Here is a 19,203-nt window from a genome sequence, read left to right on the forward strand (position 1 = left end):
AAATAGAACTACCATACAACCCAGAAATCCCATTCCATGGAATATACCCTAGAGAAATAAAAGCCTTTACACGAACAGATATATGCATACCCATGTTTACTGCAGCACTGTTTACAATAGCAAAAAGATGGAAGCAACCAAGGTGTCCATCCATAGATGAACGGTTAAATAAATTGTGGTATATTCACACAATGGAATACTACGCATCAATAAAGAACAGTGAGGAATCTGTGAAACATTTCATAACATGGAGGAATCTGGAAGGCATTATGCTGAGTAAAATTAGTCAGAGGCAAAAGGACAAATATTGTATAAGGCCACTATTATAAGTTCTTGAGAAATAGTATAAACTGAGAAGAACGCATACTTTTGTGGTTACGAGAGGGGGGAGGGAGGGAGGGTGGCAGAGGGTTATTTACTGATTAGTTAGTAAATAAGAGCTACTTTAGGTGAAGGGAAGGACAATACTCAATACAGGGAAGGTCAGCTCAACTGGACTGGACCAAAAGCAAAGAAGTTTCCGGGATAAACTGAACGCTTTGAAGGTCAGCGGAGCAAGGGCGGGGGTTTGGGGACTATGGCTTCAGGGGACTTATAAGTCAATTGGCATAATAATACTATTATGAAAACATTCTGCATCCCACTTTTAAGTGTGGCGTCTGGGGTCTTAAATGCTAACAAGTGGCCATCTAAGATGCATCAATTGGTCTCAACCCACCTGGATCAAAGGAGAATGAAGAACACCAAGGTCACATGATAACTATGAGCCCGAGACAGAAAGGGCCACATGAACTAGAGACTTACATCATCCTGAGACCAGAAGAACTAGATGGTGCCCGGCCACAACCGATGACTGCCCTGACAGGGAGAACAACAGAGAACTCCTGAGGGAGCAGGAGAACAGTGGGATGCAGACCCCAAATTCTCACAAAAAGACCAGACTTAATGGTCTGATTGAGACTAGAAGAATCCCAGCGGTCACGGCCCCCAAACCTTCTGTTGGCCCAGGACAGGAACCATTCCCGAAGAGTACTCATCAGACATGGCAGGGACTGGACAATGGGTTGGAGAGAGATGCTGATGAAGAGTGAGCTACTTGTATCAGGTGGACACTTGAGACTGTATTGGCATCTCCTGTCTGGAGGGGAGATGGGAGGGTAGAGAGGGTTAGAAACTGGCAAAACGGTCACGAAAGGAGAGACTGGAAGAAGGGAGCGGGCTGACTTATTAGGGGGAGAGTAAATGGGAGTATGTAGTAAGGTGTATATAAGCTTATATGTGACAGGCTGACTTGATTTGTAAACTTTCACTTAAAGCACAATAAAAATTATTAAAAAAAGAAGTATGTGGCATCAGGATTGGAGGAAGACTCTTTAACAACCCGCAATACGCAGATGACACAACCTCTCTTGCTGAAAGTGAAAAGTACTTGAACCAATTACTGATGAAGATCAAAGACTACTGCCTTCAGTATGGATTACACTTCAACATAAAGAAAACAAAAATCCTCACAATGGACCAATAAGCAGCATCATGATAAAGAGAGAAAAGATTGAAGTTGTCAAGGATTTCATTGTATTTAAATCCGCAATCAATGCTCATGGAAGCAGCAGTCAAAAAATCCAACGACATATGGCATTGAGCAAATCTGCTGCAAAAGACCTCTTTAAAATCAAAAAAGGTGAAAGAGCAAAGATGTTACTTTCATGACTAAGGTGCATCTTACCCAAGCCATGGCCTTTTCCATTGCCTTATATGCATACAAAAGTGGACAATAAAGGAGGAAGACTAGAGAAGAATTGATGCCTTTGAACTATGGTATTGGGGAAGAATATTCACATACCATGGACTTCCAGAAAAACAAACAAATCTGTCTTGGAAGAAGTACAGCCAGAATGCTCTTTGGAAGTGGGGATGGCAAGACTTCGTCTTGCTTACTTTGGACATGTCATCAGGAGGGACCAGTCCCTGGAGAAGAACATCATGCTTGGTAAAGCAGAGGGCCACTGAAAAAGAGGATTGACGCAACGGCTGCAACAATGGGCTCAAACATACGTACTATTGTGAGGATGGCACAGGGTTGCTATAAGTCAGAATCGACAGCACCTACCAACAACAACAAAAGATGTTGGTATTTGCACTTCTGTGTGCAAAACCCTGCTTAGACATTCACTGCACTGACTGTGGAATATTTCCAAGAGTGACATTAATAGAATGGACAGGGGCTCTATAGGGAATAGTCAAGGGAGTTCTTTATCACCCATAGTCATTGTTCCTGGCTGTCAAAGCCAACTCCCTTCATGGCAAGCTGGAGTCTCGGAAGAGCTTAATGAAGATATTCTGGTCCCAAGTTCAGAGCCTGCTCTAATTCTGCCACCAGGTTACAGCTCTAGTCTACAGATTCCATAGGGCCTGATTTGCATGCACGACTTCTTTTCTCCACAGAGACCCTGAGATTTTAAAAGTCTATAGTCAATATCTCTGGAGGGATAGGCAAGAAAGTCATAACAGTGGTCGATGCTGGGGAGGTAAGCCAGGTGGCTCTGGGAGGCAGAGGTAGGTGGGAGACTTAACATTGTACCACAAACCCTTTTGTATCTTTTAAATTTTATACCATGTGAATACATTACCTGTTTAAAATAATAAAAACATCATAAAATGAAGGGATGGGGGCAAAGCCTGGTCATTTTTGCTCTAAACAGATTTTTTTTCCATATCCTGTAGCCTGTACAAGCAGATCCCACAAGATCATGATACACCATTACTGTGAGGGTCTTATGATTCAGATGAACAACACAACTCCTTTAGGAAACCACCTGTGCATCAGTCAGAAGAGTTAAAGGGAGACTTCCTGACCCAGGTTGCCACAGGCTCTCACGCACCTCCAAGTTTCAGACATGAGCTACTCAGCAGAAAGTTTTATGAGGATCCCACAGGAAAAAATCAAACCATTTCTGTTATGTCAATTCCAACTCATAGCGACCCTACAGGACGGAGTACAACTGCCCCACAGGGTTTTCAAGGCTGTAATCTTTACAGAAGCAGACTGCCACATCTTTCTCCTGTGGAGTGGCTGGCAGGTTCGAACTGCCAACCTTTTGGTGAGCAGCCAAGTGCTTTGATCACTGCATAACCAGGGCTCCTTCTTTATGAGGATAACACCAAAACCAAACCCACTACCATTGAGTCAATTCCGACTCATAATGACCCCATAGGACAGAGTAGAACTGCCCCATAGGGTTTCCAAGGAACAACTGGTGGATTTGAACTGCTGACTGTTTGGTTAGCAGTCACTCTCTTAACCACTGTGCCACCAGGGCTCCAGGCTCCAAACAGAGGGTCATTAATCACACCTAAGGGCAAGCTGCTAGCAGAGACTTCCGGGAAGCTTTGTTGTTTCCTTTCACCAGAGAGTTCTTGGTGAGGGACTGGGGCCAGGGGGCGGGGTGCAAAGAAGGAATGGCTGGATCTGGGATGGAGGGAAAGATTGGCAGAGATGGAGTAAAAATTTTAAATGGTCAAGTCTAAGGTAGAAAAAAAACGTTTATTTTATTTTGGTTTTTATGTTAAGAGAAGAAGAAGAAATAATTGAAAAACTTGCTTATTTTGTCCAAAAGACTAAATAATTTTTTTTATATATATAGAAGCATATGCTAATTCTAGGACACTAGAATAAGTGTGAATAAGTCAAATTATTTATCTGAACATTTGAAGACTCGTTATCTGTAGGACACTGAACCATGTGGTTATTCTGTAGTAGTAGCAGTAATAATAATAATAATGGCTACAAGTTCTAGAACATTTACTCTATTCAAGGCATGGTGTTACATGCATAATATTATATCATTTAATATTCACAGCAAACAAATAATATAGATATTATCAGCCCCCATTTACAAGTTCAGAGATAATTTTCCCAAAATTACAGAGCTAATGACCAAAATCTGTCTAAATCAAGAGCCCAACAGGCTCTTTACACTACATGCCTCTTTCATCAGTGTGGCCAAGGAAAAGTTCCAGAGTAAATCATCACACGAAACTTCTGACATCAGCATCATCCTCCTGCCACCAAGTGCCACATCTCCACAGCACAGAAAATGTCACAGTTTAAGTATCCAGCGTCTGTACAACCTGGGGGGCCCTGGTGGTGCAGTCATTAAGAGCTTGGCTACTAACCAAAAGATCAGCATTTTGAATCTACCAGCTGCTCCTTGGAAACCATATGGGGCAGTTCTACTCTGTCCTATAGGGTCTCTATGAGTCGGAATCAACTCAATAGCAACAGGTTTGGTTTTTGGTTTGGTATACAACATGGGCTAGAACACTGTTTCTCATTATAATGTTTTTCGACTTTTTAGTTTTTCAGATTCAATTTTCGAAGAGAAATTTTTACCCATTCACCAATAAAATAAACAACAAAACACTCTCCTACTTCTACACACACGGCCACGTGATGGTATATGTCTTGGCCAAAGACCAGTCACAGCATCAGAGCTCCCAAGTCAGGGAGATCTTAGAAATTGTTCAGCCTATGCCCTCATTCCTCAGACAAGGAAGCCACATTCCCGAGGTGTTAAGTACTTGCTTTAGATCTCTCTGCTAGATAGGAGCAGAGTCAGATTAGAGCACGGGTCTCCCAACTCCAAGTCATTCAATGCCTCTTACTAACAAAATACCTTCCTGAAGTCTTAAGCCTAAATCAGAGAGGCCTAGGTTAGAGATGAAAGCACAAGGGAAAACAAGCCCACTTATCAAACTTGCATCTGTTCATTAAAACAGTTGAATGTAAATAAATTAAGTAGTAAAACAGAGAAGCATTTCCAGAGGAAGAAGTGAAAGCACTTACCAGTAGATTTCAAATCATTCCCTGGTCGTTTGCCAAGGCAAACGCCATCATAACCTTCCAGATGGAAAAGAATTCCCACTCAGAAGGGAAACTGGATCGTTGTCCCCACTCATCTTCCAAGCTGTGACATGCCCGCTGCTCCAATGTAACTTCAAATTAATGATGGTAAAGGATAATTTTACATCTTCTTCAGTAGCCCATGTGTGTCAGAGTAAAACCGTGCTCCATAGGCTTTTCAATGGCTGATTTTTCACTAGTAGATTTCTAGGCCTTTCTTCCAAAGCAACCTCTGGGTGGATTCAACCTCCAACCTTTTGGTTAGCAGCCATGAGCATCATCCAGGAGCTGTCAGAGCTGAGAACCCATTGTTGTCAAGTCGACTCTGACATATGGCAGCCATATGTGTTACAGAGTAGAAGTCCATAGGGTTTTGTTGGCTGCAATTTTAATAGAAGCAGATTGCCAGATCTTTCTTCTGTGGTATAGCTGGGTGGGTTCAAACTACTAACCACTGGATTAGTGGTCAAGTGCAAACAATTGCATCACCCAGGGACTTCCAGAGCTGAGAAGAAAATCTAATTCTTGCTTTGTCACTGCCTTTTCATACCAAGACTTTCATCACCATCCTGCAAAAATCCACACTTAAAATTTCTTAAGAGAATGTTTATAAGTTTAAAATAATTTTAACCTCAATTTTAAAGTATGCTTAGCATCAATAAGGTCACATCCTCTGGGCTGGGGGCATTAAAAGCACAAACAATGCTAGCTGTCTTTGTCCCAGCCTTCCTGCAGTCCAGAAAGTCTGTCTCTCTCCAATAGCTTACATAAAGAGCCAGAAACAAGAGATTGTTGCTGAGCACCTCACTACAGAGTTGAAAATTAAAGAACTTGAGAAAAGACAGCAGCTATCCCGGAAGGTGAACGATTTCCAGTGAACAATTTGTCAAAAAGATGCAATACATAAAAAAGTTGAACTCAGAATCTGTTAGTATATCTGAATTTGACAGGCCAGTCCTTCTCAAATTTTAACACACATCCTCATCACCTGGGGATCTTGTTAAATTTTAGGAACTGATTGATTTTGTTTTGATTGATCAGATCAGGGTAGGATCTGAGAATCTGCATTTCTCACAAATACTAGTCCATCAGCCTCACACTTAGTAGCAAGGACACAGTCCGCCGAAGTAACACACACAAAGAGGTGCAGTATCTAGTCTAAGTCACTCAAACAGTAAAGAATACAGCTAGGACTTGAGCTCTGGTCTCCTGACTCCAAAAATTTAGTGGAACTGCTATGTTGTTGTTGTTGTCAGGTGCCCTCGAGTCGGTACCGACTCATAGCAACCCTATGCACAACAAAATGAAACAATGCCCAGTCGTGAACCATCATTACAATCCTTGTTATGCTTGAGCTCCTTGTTGCAGCCACTGTGACAATCCACCTCATTGAGGGTCTTCCTCTTTTCTACTGACCCTGTACTTTGCCAAGCATGATGTCCTTCTCCAGGGACTGATCTCTCCTGACAACATGTCAAAAGTACGTAAGACACAGTCTCGCCATCCTTGCTTCTAAGGAGCATTCTGGTTGTACTTCTTCTAAGACAGATTTTTTCGTTCTTCTAGCAGTCCATGGTATATTCAATATTCTTTGCCAACACCACAATTCAAAGGCGTCAGTTCTTCTTCAGTCTTCCTTATTCACTGTCCAGCTTTCACATGCATATGATACGATTGAAAATTCCGTGGTTTGGGTCAGGCGCACCTTAGTCTTCAAGGTGACATCTTTGGTCTTCAACACTTTAAAGAGGTCTTTTGCAGCAGATTTACCCAATGCAATGCATCTTTTGATTTCTTGACTGCTGCTTCCACGGTTGTTGATTGTGGATCCAAGTAAAGTGAAATCCTTGACAACTTCAATCTTTTCTCCATTTATCAGGATGTTGCTCATTGGTCCAGTTGTGAGGATTTTTGTTCTTTATGTTGAGGTGTAATCCATACTGAAGGCTGTGGTCTTTGATCTTCAGTAGTAAGTGCTTCAAGTCCTCTTCACTTCCAGCAAGCAAGGTTGTGTCATCTGCATAACACAGGTTGTTACTGAGTCTTCCTCCAATCCTGATGCCCCATTCTTTTTCATATAGTCCAGCTTCTCGGATTATTTCCTCAGCATAGAGATTGAATAGATATGGTGAAAGAATACAACCCTGACGCACACCTTTCCTGACTTTAAACCAGTCAGTATCCCCTTGTTCTGTCCGAACAAACGCCTCTTGATCTGTGTACAGTTTCCTCATGAGCACAATTAAGTGTACTAGAATTTCCATTCTTCACAATGTTATCCGTAATTTGTTATGATCCACACAGTCAAATGCCTTTGCATAGTCAATAAAACACAGGGAAACATCCTTCTGGTATTCTCTGCTTTCAGCCAGGATCCATCTGACATCAGCAATGATATCCCTGGTTCCACGTCCTCTTCTGAAACCTACCTGAATTTCTGGCATTTCTCTGTCGATATACTGCTGCAGCCGTTTTTGAATGATCTTCAGCAAAATTTTGCTTACGTGTGATATTAATGATAAAAAAAAATAATTTCCACATTTGGTTGGATCACCTTTCTTGGGAATAGGCATAAATATGGATGTCTTCCAGCCAGTTGGCCAGGAAGCTGTCTTCCATATTTCTTGGCATAGCCGAGTGAACACCTCCAGTGCTGCATCCGTTTGTTGAAACACCTCAATTGATATTCCATCAATTCCTGGAGCCTTGCCTTTCACCAATGCCTTCAGAGCAGCTTGGACTTCTTCCTTCAGCACCATCGGTTCCTGATCATATGCTACTTCTTGAAATGGTTGAACATCGACTAATTCTTTTTGGTATAATGACTCTGTAATGACTCTGTGTATTCCTTCCATCTTCTTTTGATGCTCCCTGCATCATTTAATATTTTCCCCATAGAATCCTCACTACTGCAACTCGAGGCTTGAATTTTTTCTTCAATTCTTTCAGCTTGAGAAACACTGAGCGTGTTCTTCCCTTTTGGTTTTCCATTTCCAGCTCTTTGCACACGTCATTATACTACTTTATTTTGTCTTCTCGAGATGCCCTTTGAAATCTTCTGTTCAGTTCTTTTACTTCACCAATTCTTCCTTTTGCTTTAGCTGCTTGACGTTCGAGGGCAAGTTTCAGAATGTCCTCCGACATCCATCTTGGTCTTCTCTCTCTTTCCTGTCTTTTCAATGACCTCTTGCTTTCTTCATGTATGATGTCCTTGATGTCATTCCACAACTCATCCAGTCTTTGGTCACCAGTGTTCAATGCATCAAATCTATTCTTCAGATGGTCTCTAAATTCAGGTGGGATATACTCAAAGTCATATTTTGGCTCTCGTGGACTTGCTCTGATTTTCTTCAGTTTCAGCTTGAACTTGCGTATAAGCAGTTGACGGTCTGTTCCACAGTCGGCCCCTGGCCTTGTTCTGACTGATGATATTGAGCTTTTCCATCGTCTCTTTCCACAGATGTAGTCTATTTGGTTTCTGTGTGCTCCATCGGGTAAGGTCCACGTGTATAGTCGCCGTTTATGTTGGTGAAAGAAGGTATTTGCAATGAAGAAGTCGTTGGTCTTGCAAAATTCTGTCATTTGATCTCCAGCATTGTTTCTATCATCAAGGTCATATTTTCCAACTACTGGTCCTTCTTCTTTGTTTCCTACTTTTGCATTCCAATCACCAGTAATTATCAATGCATCTTGATTGCATGTTCGATCAATTTCCGACTGCAGAAGCTGATAAAAATCTTCTATTTCTTCATCTTTGGCCCTAGTGGTTGGTGTATATATTTGAATAATAGTCGTATTAACTGGTCTTCCTTGTAGGCATATGGATATTATCCTATCACTGGCAGCATTGTGCTTCAGGATAGATCTTGAAATGTTCTTTTTGAGGATGAATGCAACACCATTCCTCTTCAAGTTGTCATTCCCAGCATAGTAGACCATATGATTGTCCGATTCAAAATGGCAAACACCAGTCCATTTCAGTTCACTAATGCCTAGGATATCGATGTTTATGCGTTCCATTTCACTTTTGACGATTTCCAATTTTCCTAGATTCATACTTCGTACATTCCAGGTTCCGATTATTAACGGATGTTTACAGCTGTGTCTTCTCATTTTGAGTCGTGCCACATCAGCAAATGAAGGTCCCGAAAGCTTTACTCCATCCATGTCATTAAGGTCGACTCTACTTTGAGGAGGCAGCTCTTCCCCAGTCATCTTTTGAATGCCTTCCAACCTGGGGGGCTCATCTTCCAGCACTGTATCAGACAATGTTCTGCTGCTATTCATAAGGTTTTCACTGGCTACTGCTTTTCAGAAGTAGACTGCCAGGTCCTTCTTCCTGTCTGTCTTAGTCTGGAAGCTCGGCTGAAACTTGTCCTGAATGGGTGACCCTGCTGATACCTGAATACCAGTAGCATAGCTTCTAGCATCACAGCAACACACAAGCCCCCACAATACAACAAACTGACAGACACGTGGGGGAGGTGGGCATAAAGGAGAGAAAAGGGAAGTCAGTGTTTAGGAAACATTGAACTTCTGTTAAGGGCGATGGGAAAATTTAAAGAAATGAATAATGGTGATGGTTAAACAAGATGATAAATACAATTAATGCCACTGAATTGTATGTGTGAAGATTGTTGAAATGACAAAAGATTTGTATTTACCACAATTAAAAAAAAAAGAACACAAAGGAAGAAAATGATGCTGCTTCTCAAAGTGCTAGTTCTTCTGTTCTCTCCTGCCCACCTCCAATCCATCATGCTGGAAACTGGCAAAACGAACCTGATAAATTGAAAAGTAAGCAGAAAACAAAAAGGGAGGGAGGGGGAAAAAAAACACTCATGTTCATGAGCCTGTAACACAAAGCACTGACAGCGAGGAAAGGAATTTCCCGCCAGAGTTCCCATTCCAAAATCCAATGTCTAAGTAATCAGAGGTCTTAACCAGGCAGCCCCTCAAGGTCAGTGGTCAGAGCAAATTTCTCAGCCTAGGAGCAGAGGTAGGGGATAAACAGAGCATTTCTTTCCCTCCCCCTTGGTGAGGAATAACAAACCCCGACACACAGGCAGCCTGCAACTCGAATGAGTGACTTCTGTAAATTAGCCACAAGCTTCCAGATTAGGCAGAAAGGCAAGGAGCAGCTCTGGGAAAGTTTTCCCACATGGTTTTGCCAGTGGATTCCATTCCTCAGCTCCATCGCCCCAGTCTCCGGTCCAAGTTCAAGAGCAAGAGGACAGACACAGTTACATTCTTGGATTGTATGGAACAAGGACTAGCAAGGCTTTCCATCTACGGCTCCAGCCAGGAACTGGAGTTAACTGCAGATGTAGTCCAGTACAAAGCACATCTATCTCTTAATAGAGGTGCTATCTTATGGCACAGATTTTTAAATGTCAGTAATTCCCATTGAGGAGTCCCTGGGTGGTGAAAATGGTTAAGGCTGGAAGTTCGAATCCACCCAAAACCTCCTCCAAAGAAAGGCTTCGCAATCTACTTTAAAAAAATCAGCCATTGGAAACCCTATGGAACACAGTTCTACTTTGACACATATGAGGTTGCCATGAGTCAGACTCAACTTGACAGCAACTGGTTTCTGGTACTGGGAATTCCTATTTTTAGTATTCACACAGAAAAATGCAGTGATCACTTAATCTTTGTATTTCTGAAAATTAGAAACTAACGAAGTTTATAGAGTTACAGTTACTGTAACAGCATATCCTAGCACAGATTGCTACCTTGCTGGCTAGGGAATGGAAAGTCTATTTCAAACCTTCACAGTTTTCTGCACCATAAGAGAAGGATTAAATTTCTTTTTGGAGCAGATGGTCCATTTGGTCTGGGAAACACAAATGAGCCCTGTGGTGACATAAATAAAGGTCCTCACTTCATTGTAAATGTGGTTAAACAAGGAAACCACCAGTTTCCTTCAAATATGACTAAAAAACCAAAAACCCAAACCCATGGCTATCAAGTCGATTCCAACTCATAGCAACCCTACAGGACAGGGTAGATGCCCCATAGGGTTTCTAAGGCTGTGATCTTTACAGAAGCAGATTGACACTGCTTTCTCCTGTGGAGCAGCTGGTGGGTTCGAACCACTCTGATGTACCTACCTAACACCACAGACATAACTGATTTGCAAAGCAGCTTGAAAAATGAATTGGAGGCAAAGTAAGGGTCCACTCTTTGAAAGCACCCAAGGAACATCTGTTTATGTGCCAAAATATTCCAAGTCCGGAGAAGCATATTCTGCCTGCTCTATTCCACTAGGCCACAAGCATACATTAAGCCCTAAAGAGCTACACTCTATAGACAAGGGGAAAAAAGATAAATTTATATAAATATATAATATAAATTATATATTATTATGTATAATAATTACATATTAGAATACGGATAAATAGTTGGTGGTGCAACAATTAAGGGCTTGGATGCTAACTGAAAGATTGGTGGTTTGAACACACCCAATGGCTCCACAGAAGAAAGACGAGGTGATCTGCTCCTCTAAAAAACCCTATAAAACTCTGGGGAAGTTCTACTCTGTCACATGGGGTTGCTCTCAGTCAAAATCGACTCCATGGCACCTAACAACAACATATATTAAAGGTCAGATTTGCAGTCAAGTTGGAAAATTAAACAGATATGGGAAAACTTCCCCCACACTCTCCAAACACATGGAAATGTTACATCAGATACACCCCATCCTGGACCTCCATCTCTGGGAAGATGGGATAGATGCATTTTCCCACTAATTAAAACTAAAAACCCTGGATATTATATATAAACAAACAAGAAGATTACGAAAGAAGACTCTGAGAGGAGAAGGCACACCAGCTACAAACCTCAGGACTCACTGAACAACAAACACAGTGTTGAGTTTCTTGGGTTTTTGTTTTGCTTCATATTTTCCAGACTTGAAGTAGAAAAAGCCAGCAACTCAGAAATGCCAACAGGCACAGGCAAAAAGCTCCAACAAAAGCCCACACTCTCTGGTCAAAGGACAAGTAGAGGGACAGTCCAGCAAGACGGAAAACCTTTAAACAATAACCTACTCAGCCGTAAGAAGGACTGAACAATTGACACAGGCAAGAACCTGGCTGAGCCTACAGAGAATTATGCTGAGTGAAAAAAGCCAATCCTAAAAGGTCATGTACTATAAGATTCAACTTATATAACATCCTTGGAATGAACACATTATAAAAGTAGAGAACTGATTAGTGGTTGCAAGGGTTAAAGAGGAAGTAGGGTAAAAGAAAAGTAGGTGTGCCTATAAATGGGCCATGATGAAAGATTCTTACAATGGAAATGTTCCTATCTTGACTATATCAACGTCAATACCCTGGTTGTGATACTATACTGCAATTCGGCAAGATGATACCATTGAGGGAAACTGGCCAAAGGATACATAGGACCTCTCTGGGTGAGTTTACAATGGCATGCAAATCTACAATTATCCCAATATGAAAAGGTTAACTTTTAAAAACACTAAAAATATATTTTTTTAAAAAAACCTCTTTCAAAATTTTTATCCATAGTTGAAATCAAAACAAGAAGGGAAGTTTCCATGTGCCAAAAGGGAAAGGGAAAGGAAGGCCAGAGAGCTGAGTAAGAGTTGAAGCTGAACGGCCAGCCATGACCATACTTCAGATTTGAAAGTATGACTGAATTCCCCAGCAGGGGCCCAAACTGAGCCTTGTGTTCCCGATAGAGCTGAGAACTGTATTCACTTTAATAAAGCTAACCAAAAAAACCAAACCGGTTGCCCGTGGGGTGATTTTGACTTATGGAGACCGTGTGTGTGTCAGACTAGAAGTGTACATAGGGTTTTCGCAGGCCATGGCCTTTCAAAAATAGATCTCCAGGCCTTTCTTTTGAGCTGCCTCTGGGTGGGTTTGAACTGTCAATCTTTCAGTTAGTAGCTGAGTATTTAACCATTTGAATCACCCATGGACTCTTTGAATAAAACCAGGAGATGAGAAATGCTGCCCCTGACTGTCAACATGGATTAAAACACATTTCTATACTGACTCAGAGAGACAGTCCTGAGGGAGGCTGCCTAAACCAGCCCAAGGAAGTCAGGCACCCCTTGAAAAATCAGAACCCCAATCTCGTATTGTACATGAGTGTGTAGTCTAACATTTTGCACTATCCTCCTCGTGCACAACTGAAAGATTAACAAAAATCTCACCTAGGACCAATCTGCAGGGCCCTGGCAGCAGCAAACCTGAAACCACCCCACTGAGATTCTCACGGATAACAGCTCCCATTGGGGCTGAGTTCAGAGTTTCTCCATCAAGCAAATCAACTAAACTGTTCAAAAGAAACAGATTCCGAATTTCAAAGTTCTAGAAATGTTGAGGGCGAAAACAAAACAAAAAGCCAAACCCATTGCTATCGAGTCAAGTCCAACTCATAGCGACCCTATAGGACAGAGTATAACTGTCCTCATAGGGTTTCTCTCCTAAGAAAGACTTTCCATATGCTACCTCTGCCCCTAGGAGTGGGGGAAGGCCTAGAGTCAGCATATCGTAAACCTGCCAGTGCCATCCTCTAAACTCGAGTATGGGTAAAAGGAAGAGCAAATACACCAGAGGTCAGGCTTCAGACAAGTCAACAGGAAAAGCCAGATACAAGTCCAGCTACTATCCTTTCGCCTGGGACCATTCTAGTTGCGCTTTAGCAAATTATGACACTTCTGCAAATGACCTTGAAACCAGCCAAGTTGTTCACAGAAAAGAAAGTGACTCATTTGGTTTTCCATGTCTTTTGTATAACCATCCATTAAGTGCCCCACTATGTGTAAAAGGCTCCAGATTAATCCCAGTGGGTTGTTTCTTCTGGCAAAATGATTCAGTGATTTGAGTCTAAAAATTGTCCATCATCTTGGCTACAATATAAATCCATTAGTTGATATTCACTTCTTTGTACTCCTGTCCTCAGTATGAATCTAATATCTGAACATGAAAATGCCCTCAAGGTGGTACTCCCCGGTCCTTGCAGCCATCGGAAATGGAAAAGTTCTCAGTATTCTATTCCCAAACCTGGAATAATTCTTAACAGTATGTATGCGATTTCCCTTAGAAGCACAAGATCAAAACCCGAAAAACCAAACCCCTTGCTGTCCAGTCAATTCCAACTCATAGAGACCATATAGGACAGAATATAACTGCCCCATAGGGTTTCCAAGACTGTAAATCTTTACAGAAGCAGACTGTCATACCTTTCTTCCATGGAGTGACTTTGGGGTTTGAACCACTGACCTTTCGGTTAGCAGTTTAACCACTGTGCCACCAGGGCTCCTTACAAGATCAAACCCCCCAAAAAACAAATCCACTGCTGTGGAGTCAACTCCAACTCATAATGACCTCGTAGGGTTTCCAAGACTGTAAATCTCTACAGAAGTAGACTGCCACATCTTTCTCCCATGGAGCTGCTGGTGGTTTCCAACGGCCCACCTTTCGGTGAGCAGTCAACTGACTTAACCACAGTGCCATTGTCGAATCGGTCCCGATTCATAGCGACCCCACGTACAACAGAATGAAACACTGCCCAGTCCTGTACCATCCTCACAATCGTTGTTATGCTTGAGCCCATTGTTGCAGCCCCTGTGTTAATCCAGTTCATTGAGGGTCCACCAGGGTAGGGAATAATTTAAAGCAGTGAGTCTCAATCCTGGCTGCCCCCGTAGAGAACCGATACGATACTTTAGAGTAATGCTGGCCGAGACAGCTAATAAATACCCACTCACATTAGAATCCCCTGGGGAGCTTTTTAAAAATACTGAAGCCCAGGCTCTACCTTCAGCCCATTTAAATCAGAACATCAGGAACGGGGCCAGAGCATGGGTGCTTCTGAAAAGCTCCCCAGGGGAGTCTATATTCAGCCAGGGTTGCAAACAACTGTCCTAGGCCACAGCTTCTAAAACTTTCATGGGCATCAGAATCTTTTGGACAGCTTATTAAAACAGGTTTCTGCCCACTCTCAGAGATTCGGATTGACTAGCTCTGGAGCCCATGAATTTGCCTTTCTACCATGCTGCCAGGTGATACGGGGGCTGCAGGTCCACGGATCACACTTTGAGTAGCTCTGCTGTAGCCCACTGGAAGGCATACATGTTTAAATGGCCCAGGATCTGAAGAGCGTGAGGGCTTGCATGTTTCATGCATAGACGTGGGTTTCCACATTGGCAGTTCCCAGAGCAGTGTGGTCATTGCCTGTCTGTCTCCTGGATTGCTTCCTTTCGAAATGGGGACTCTTTCTTCTGCTCCCCGGGTTGGAGAACACCAGGAGATACAGAAGCTTCCAGGGCTTGTCTCATAGAAATGACAGCCAGGATCAAAAAGGGCAAATGTGATGTTAACCTATAGCGATCAATCTCAAAAGATAAAACCAGGGAACTGGATTTCATCTAGTTCAGCTGAGCATGCTCAGACAGAAGAAGAGGAAGAAAAAGGCCTCAGTCATGATTTTAAGTAGTTTGCCATCTCATTATGGAAACTGCTACATACATACAAAAAAGCAGATTTATAGAAAAAAGCAAAGCAAGGCTTTCCATGTATTGTACAAAGCAATTCATCCACAGGGATCTTCAGGAAACTGACTTTTTTTTTTTTTTTTTGGTCCATTTAAAACGTTGTATAACCTTTTACATGAATTTTCCCACAGTATTCCAGCAAAGCCAAACTATGCAGATACGGGATAAACGGAGCCCTAAATGATAAAGAAGAGCAATTCTCAGCAAACTGGCAGCAACGATGGGAGGATTGAGGACAAATGCTCCGAAAGCAGGAATGTCAGCACCACCAGCAGTTTTACTCGGCAAACCAGCCTGGGCACAGGTGCCAAAGCCGACACCCTGGGCTCCTCTGTAACCATTCTGGAGACGCCAGAATCTCTCCCAGGACAGTCAATTCCAAGCGTGCACTGTCAGTGCTGGAGCCTGTCTCCCACTCAGGCATGGAAAAAAACCTCAACATGATTCCGAAGCATCGTTTTCACCACTACTGTTGCCCATGAGGCCATAGATGTGTTGCTCTTAGAAGTAAAGAGGAGCAGAGTGACCAAACTCATTTTTCAAACACGGATGTAGATTTTGAAAAATAAGCTTGGTCAAATTTTGAGATGTAGCGTATCATAGCAGAAAGGCTCAGGCTCAAATTAACCTGCCTACTCATTTGTTTAAAAAAGGGCGGGGGAAACAGTGTATACAAACCACATACTCCAGTGCCTAGCACATTAGAAGCATAAAAATAATGATTGCAGCCAACAATTATGGAGGCCTATTGTTTACTAAATGCTCTTCTAGGACTTTTCTTTATATTAACTCATTTAATCTTCACAATACTCTATGACAAGAGTTGGCAAACTTTTTCTATAAAGGCCAGATAGTAAATGTTTTCAGCTTTGCAGGCCATACAGTGTCTGTCTCAACTACTCAACTAACTACTCTGTTGTTACAATTCAAAAGCAGTTACAGACAATATGTAAACACATGGGCTTGGCTGTGTTTTAATAAAATTTTATTCGCAAAATCAGAAGATGAGCCAGATTTGACCTGTGGGCCTTAGTTTTCCAACTGCTGCTCTATGAGATGGGTACTATCATTATCTTCATTTTACCCATGAGGAAACTGAGGCATGAAGTCTAAGATCTGACGTGAGTTCCGATTATAAAATACACATAGTTATTATATTGTAGTAGCTGCTGTTACCACCATCATTATTATTAAGACTTGAAGGCAATCCAAATTCAGGTCTTCCTAATTCAAAAGTTACTGGCCAGTCAGTCAGTCAACAACACCCCCAGAGCTACCTCCAAGCTTGAAAGTTCCCCTGAGGTTCCTGGTTAAGGTTCTCTCTTCCTCCTTGAAACCCTCAGTGCCCTTATTTCCTGCACCTTCCATGACAGCCTTATTTTTTACATTGTCTTTTGATTATTACACTCTTTCTCCCCAACCCCTTTGGAGGCCAGAATCTTGCATACCACAAGTGCTCATTTCATATGTGTTCACATATCAATGAACAAAACTGTAGCTGGTTAATTGGAAGACCTGGACTTAGGGGCTACAGTACCCTCATTTCCTGTACCTTCCAGATTGCCTTTTATTTATTACCTGCATTCTCCCCAGGCCTTTTGGAGGACAGTATCTTATACACCACAGTTGTTCGATTCACACATCTTGTATATGTCAGTGAACCTGTTTGTAGCTGATACCCAGGCCGAGTCACTAGACTCCTGAGGACAGAGAAGGAAATTGACCAACACATTCACTCACCAGTCCATGGCAGGCACTGAGGGCTGCAGTCCCGATTCTGGTACCCTGCTGCAGAACTGTGCCCCTGAGATGGCAGTGGGGCCCGGAAGAAGCTGTCATCTTAACATGGGAGAGGTTCCCGTACCGCCTCTCCACGATGTAGCCACTGGAAAGAAATTCCCGGTGGACTGTCAAGTTAAAAAACAGGTCCTTCTCCTCATGTGAAATCCTATAGTACACCTGGTCCTCCAGGCCATCCAAATCTCTCTTCCGCCTGCTGCTGGTGATGGGGTGGTGCAGGCCATAGGAGATGAAATTCCCACTAGCATCCACTTGGACAGGACCCACCACATGGTACTCAGGCAGGGCCTGGAGAAAACGTTCTGAAAGAAAGGAGACACAGGGTAAAATGAGAGGGAGCCCTGTGGGGTCTGTAGCAAGGCAACCACACGTCCATTTGGAGCTTAGATTCTAGCTTGTTGATTCCAAAACCCCACTGTTGACTGAAAGTGTAAAGATCCTTTCCATCATACAAATATGGTCAACATGAAACTCTCCGAACAACTCCAGTTCACATGGTGCTCCCTCGATGTGATGTGGGAGTCTAAGCTGACACTGGCATAGTTCTGGATAGCAGGGGTTGATTGTACCAGAGACACATTAAGACAAGAATTCATTCATGAAGAATACTTTCAGGAAAGGGTCATGGTCAGCATTATAAGCAGAAGCACTTCAAGTCTAGAGTTCATTAATACAAATCAAAGAGTTCCACTATTATGAGGAGCTTAAATGCCTAACGAACTTCCCCTCAAGTCAGGTTAGACGAAAAAACAAAAACAGCAAACCCGATCAAATCCACTGGCAAACCCCAAACCAATTACAGAATATAAGTGTTCCATAATGTACCAAAATTACTTCCAAGAACCTGTATTTTCTACAAAATACACACAATAAAGTAGTACGTGAATACATTAGGGTGATCTGAAGCCTAGGCTCAAAATATGAACATTGCCCCTTTAAAAATGCAATCCGGCAACACTTGCTCGTTCCACAAACAGCAGCATAGAAGCCTTTGACTTCCCTAAATTTAAATCCCAGCACTATCCCCTCATTTTTGACGTTCAAGAATAACAAGGCTTCTAACTAGCAGAGGGAATGAGTCATCACTCTGGATTACAGGCTATTTACAATAAACTCTTAATCACTTAGTAAGATAAACTAAGAAGTCCCTGGGTGGTATACGCGGTGAAACATTCAACTGCTAACCCAAAGGTTGGTGGTTCAAACCTACCCAGAGGCTCCTCAAAAGAAAGGCCTGGCGACTGGCTTCCAAAAGATCACGGCGTTGAAAACCCAATGGCGCAACTCTGCTCTGACACGCTTGGGTTGACATGACTCGGAATCAACTTGAGAGCAACAGGTAATCTTTTTTTTGTTTCAGGGAAAAAAACAAATATTCTACTTGTCACTTTCTAGCTGTACCTCTTGCACTTTCTGGCTTTGTTCATGTTATTTTGCTACTTTGTTCATGTTATTTCCTTAACTAGAAACTCTCTTTTACTCTAGCAAAATCCTGTGTATATTTTAAAGCCCTAACTCAGATCTTCCCTCTTTGTTCCCCTGAGGTTCCTGGTTGAAGCTCCCTCTCCCTCCTTTGAACCCTCAGCACCCTTATTTCCTGCACCTCCCTGAATTCCTTGATTTTACGTTGCCTTTTGTTTATTACACTCTTTCTCCCCAACCCCTTTGGAGGCCAGGATCTTGTACATCACCGATGATCAGTTCATGAGTTCATGTATCAGTGAGAGGGCAGTGGTGGTTCAGTGGTAGAATTCTCGCCTTGCATGCAGAGAACCCAGGTTCGATTCCCAGCCAATGCGCCTCATGTACAGCCACCACCTTTCTGTCTGTGGTGGCCTGCGTTCCGCTATGATGCTGAACAGTTTCAACGAGCTTCTAGTCTAAGACAGACGAGGAAAAAAGGCCTATAGATCTACTTTAAAAACATCAACCAATGAAAACCCTATGGATTACAACAGTCAATCGG

The 19,203-nt window shown here is 42.4% G+C and overlaps 1 protein-coding gene across 1 annotated transcript in view; it reads right to left on the reverse strand.

The window, feature by feature from the left end:
- The window catches only part of ADAMTS12 (ADAM metallopeptidase with thrombospondin type 1 motif 12), a 449,533-nt gene that overhangs the window by 424,498 nt on the left and 5,832 nt on the right, over positions 1-19,203 (reverse strand). The window contains exon 2 of the mRNA XM_049861860.1: positions 17,178-17,539. Coding sequence (XP_049717817.1) covers positions 17,178-17,539 — 362 coding nt within the window. The remainder of the gene's footprint in view (positions 1-17,177; positions 17,540-19,203) is intronic.

The sequence above is a fragment of the Elephas maximus genome, chromosome 2 (genome assembly GCF_024166365.1).
Source record: "Elephas maximus indicus isolate mEleMax1 chromosome 2, mEleMax1 primary haplotype, whole genome shotgun sequence".
NCBI lineage: Eukaryota > Metazoa > Chordata > Mammalia > Proboscidea > Elephantidae > Elephas > Elephas maximus.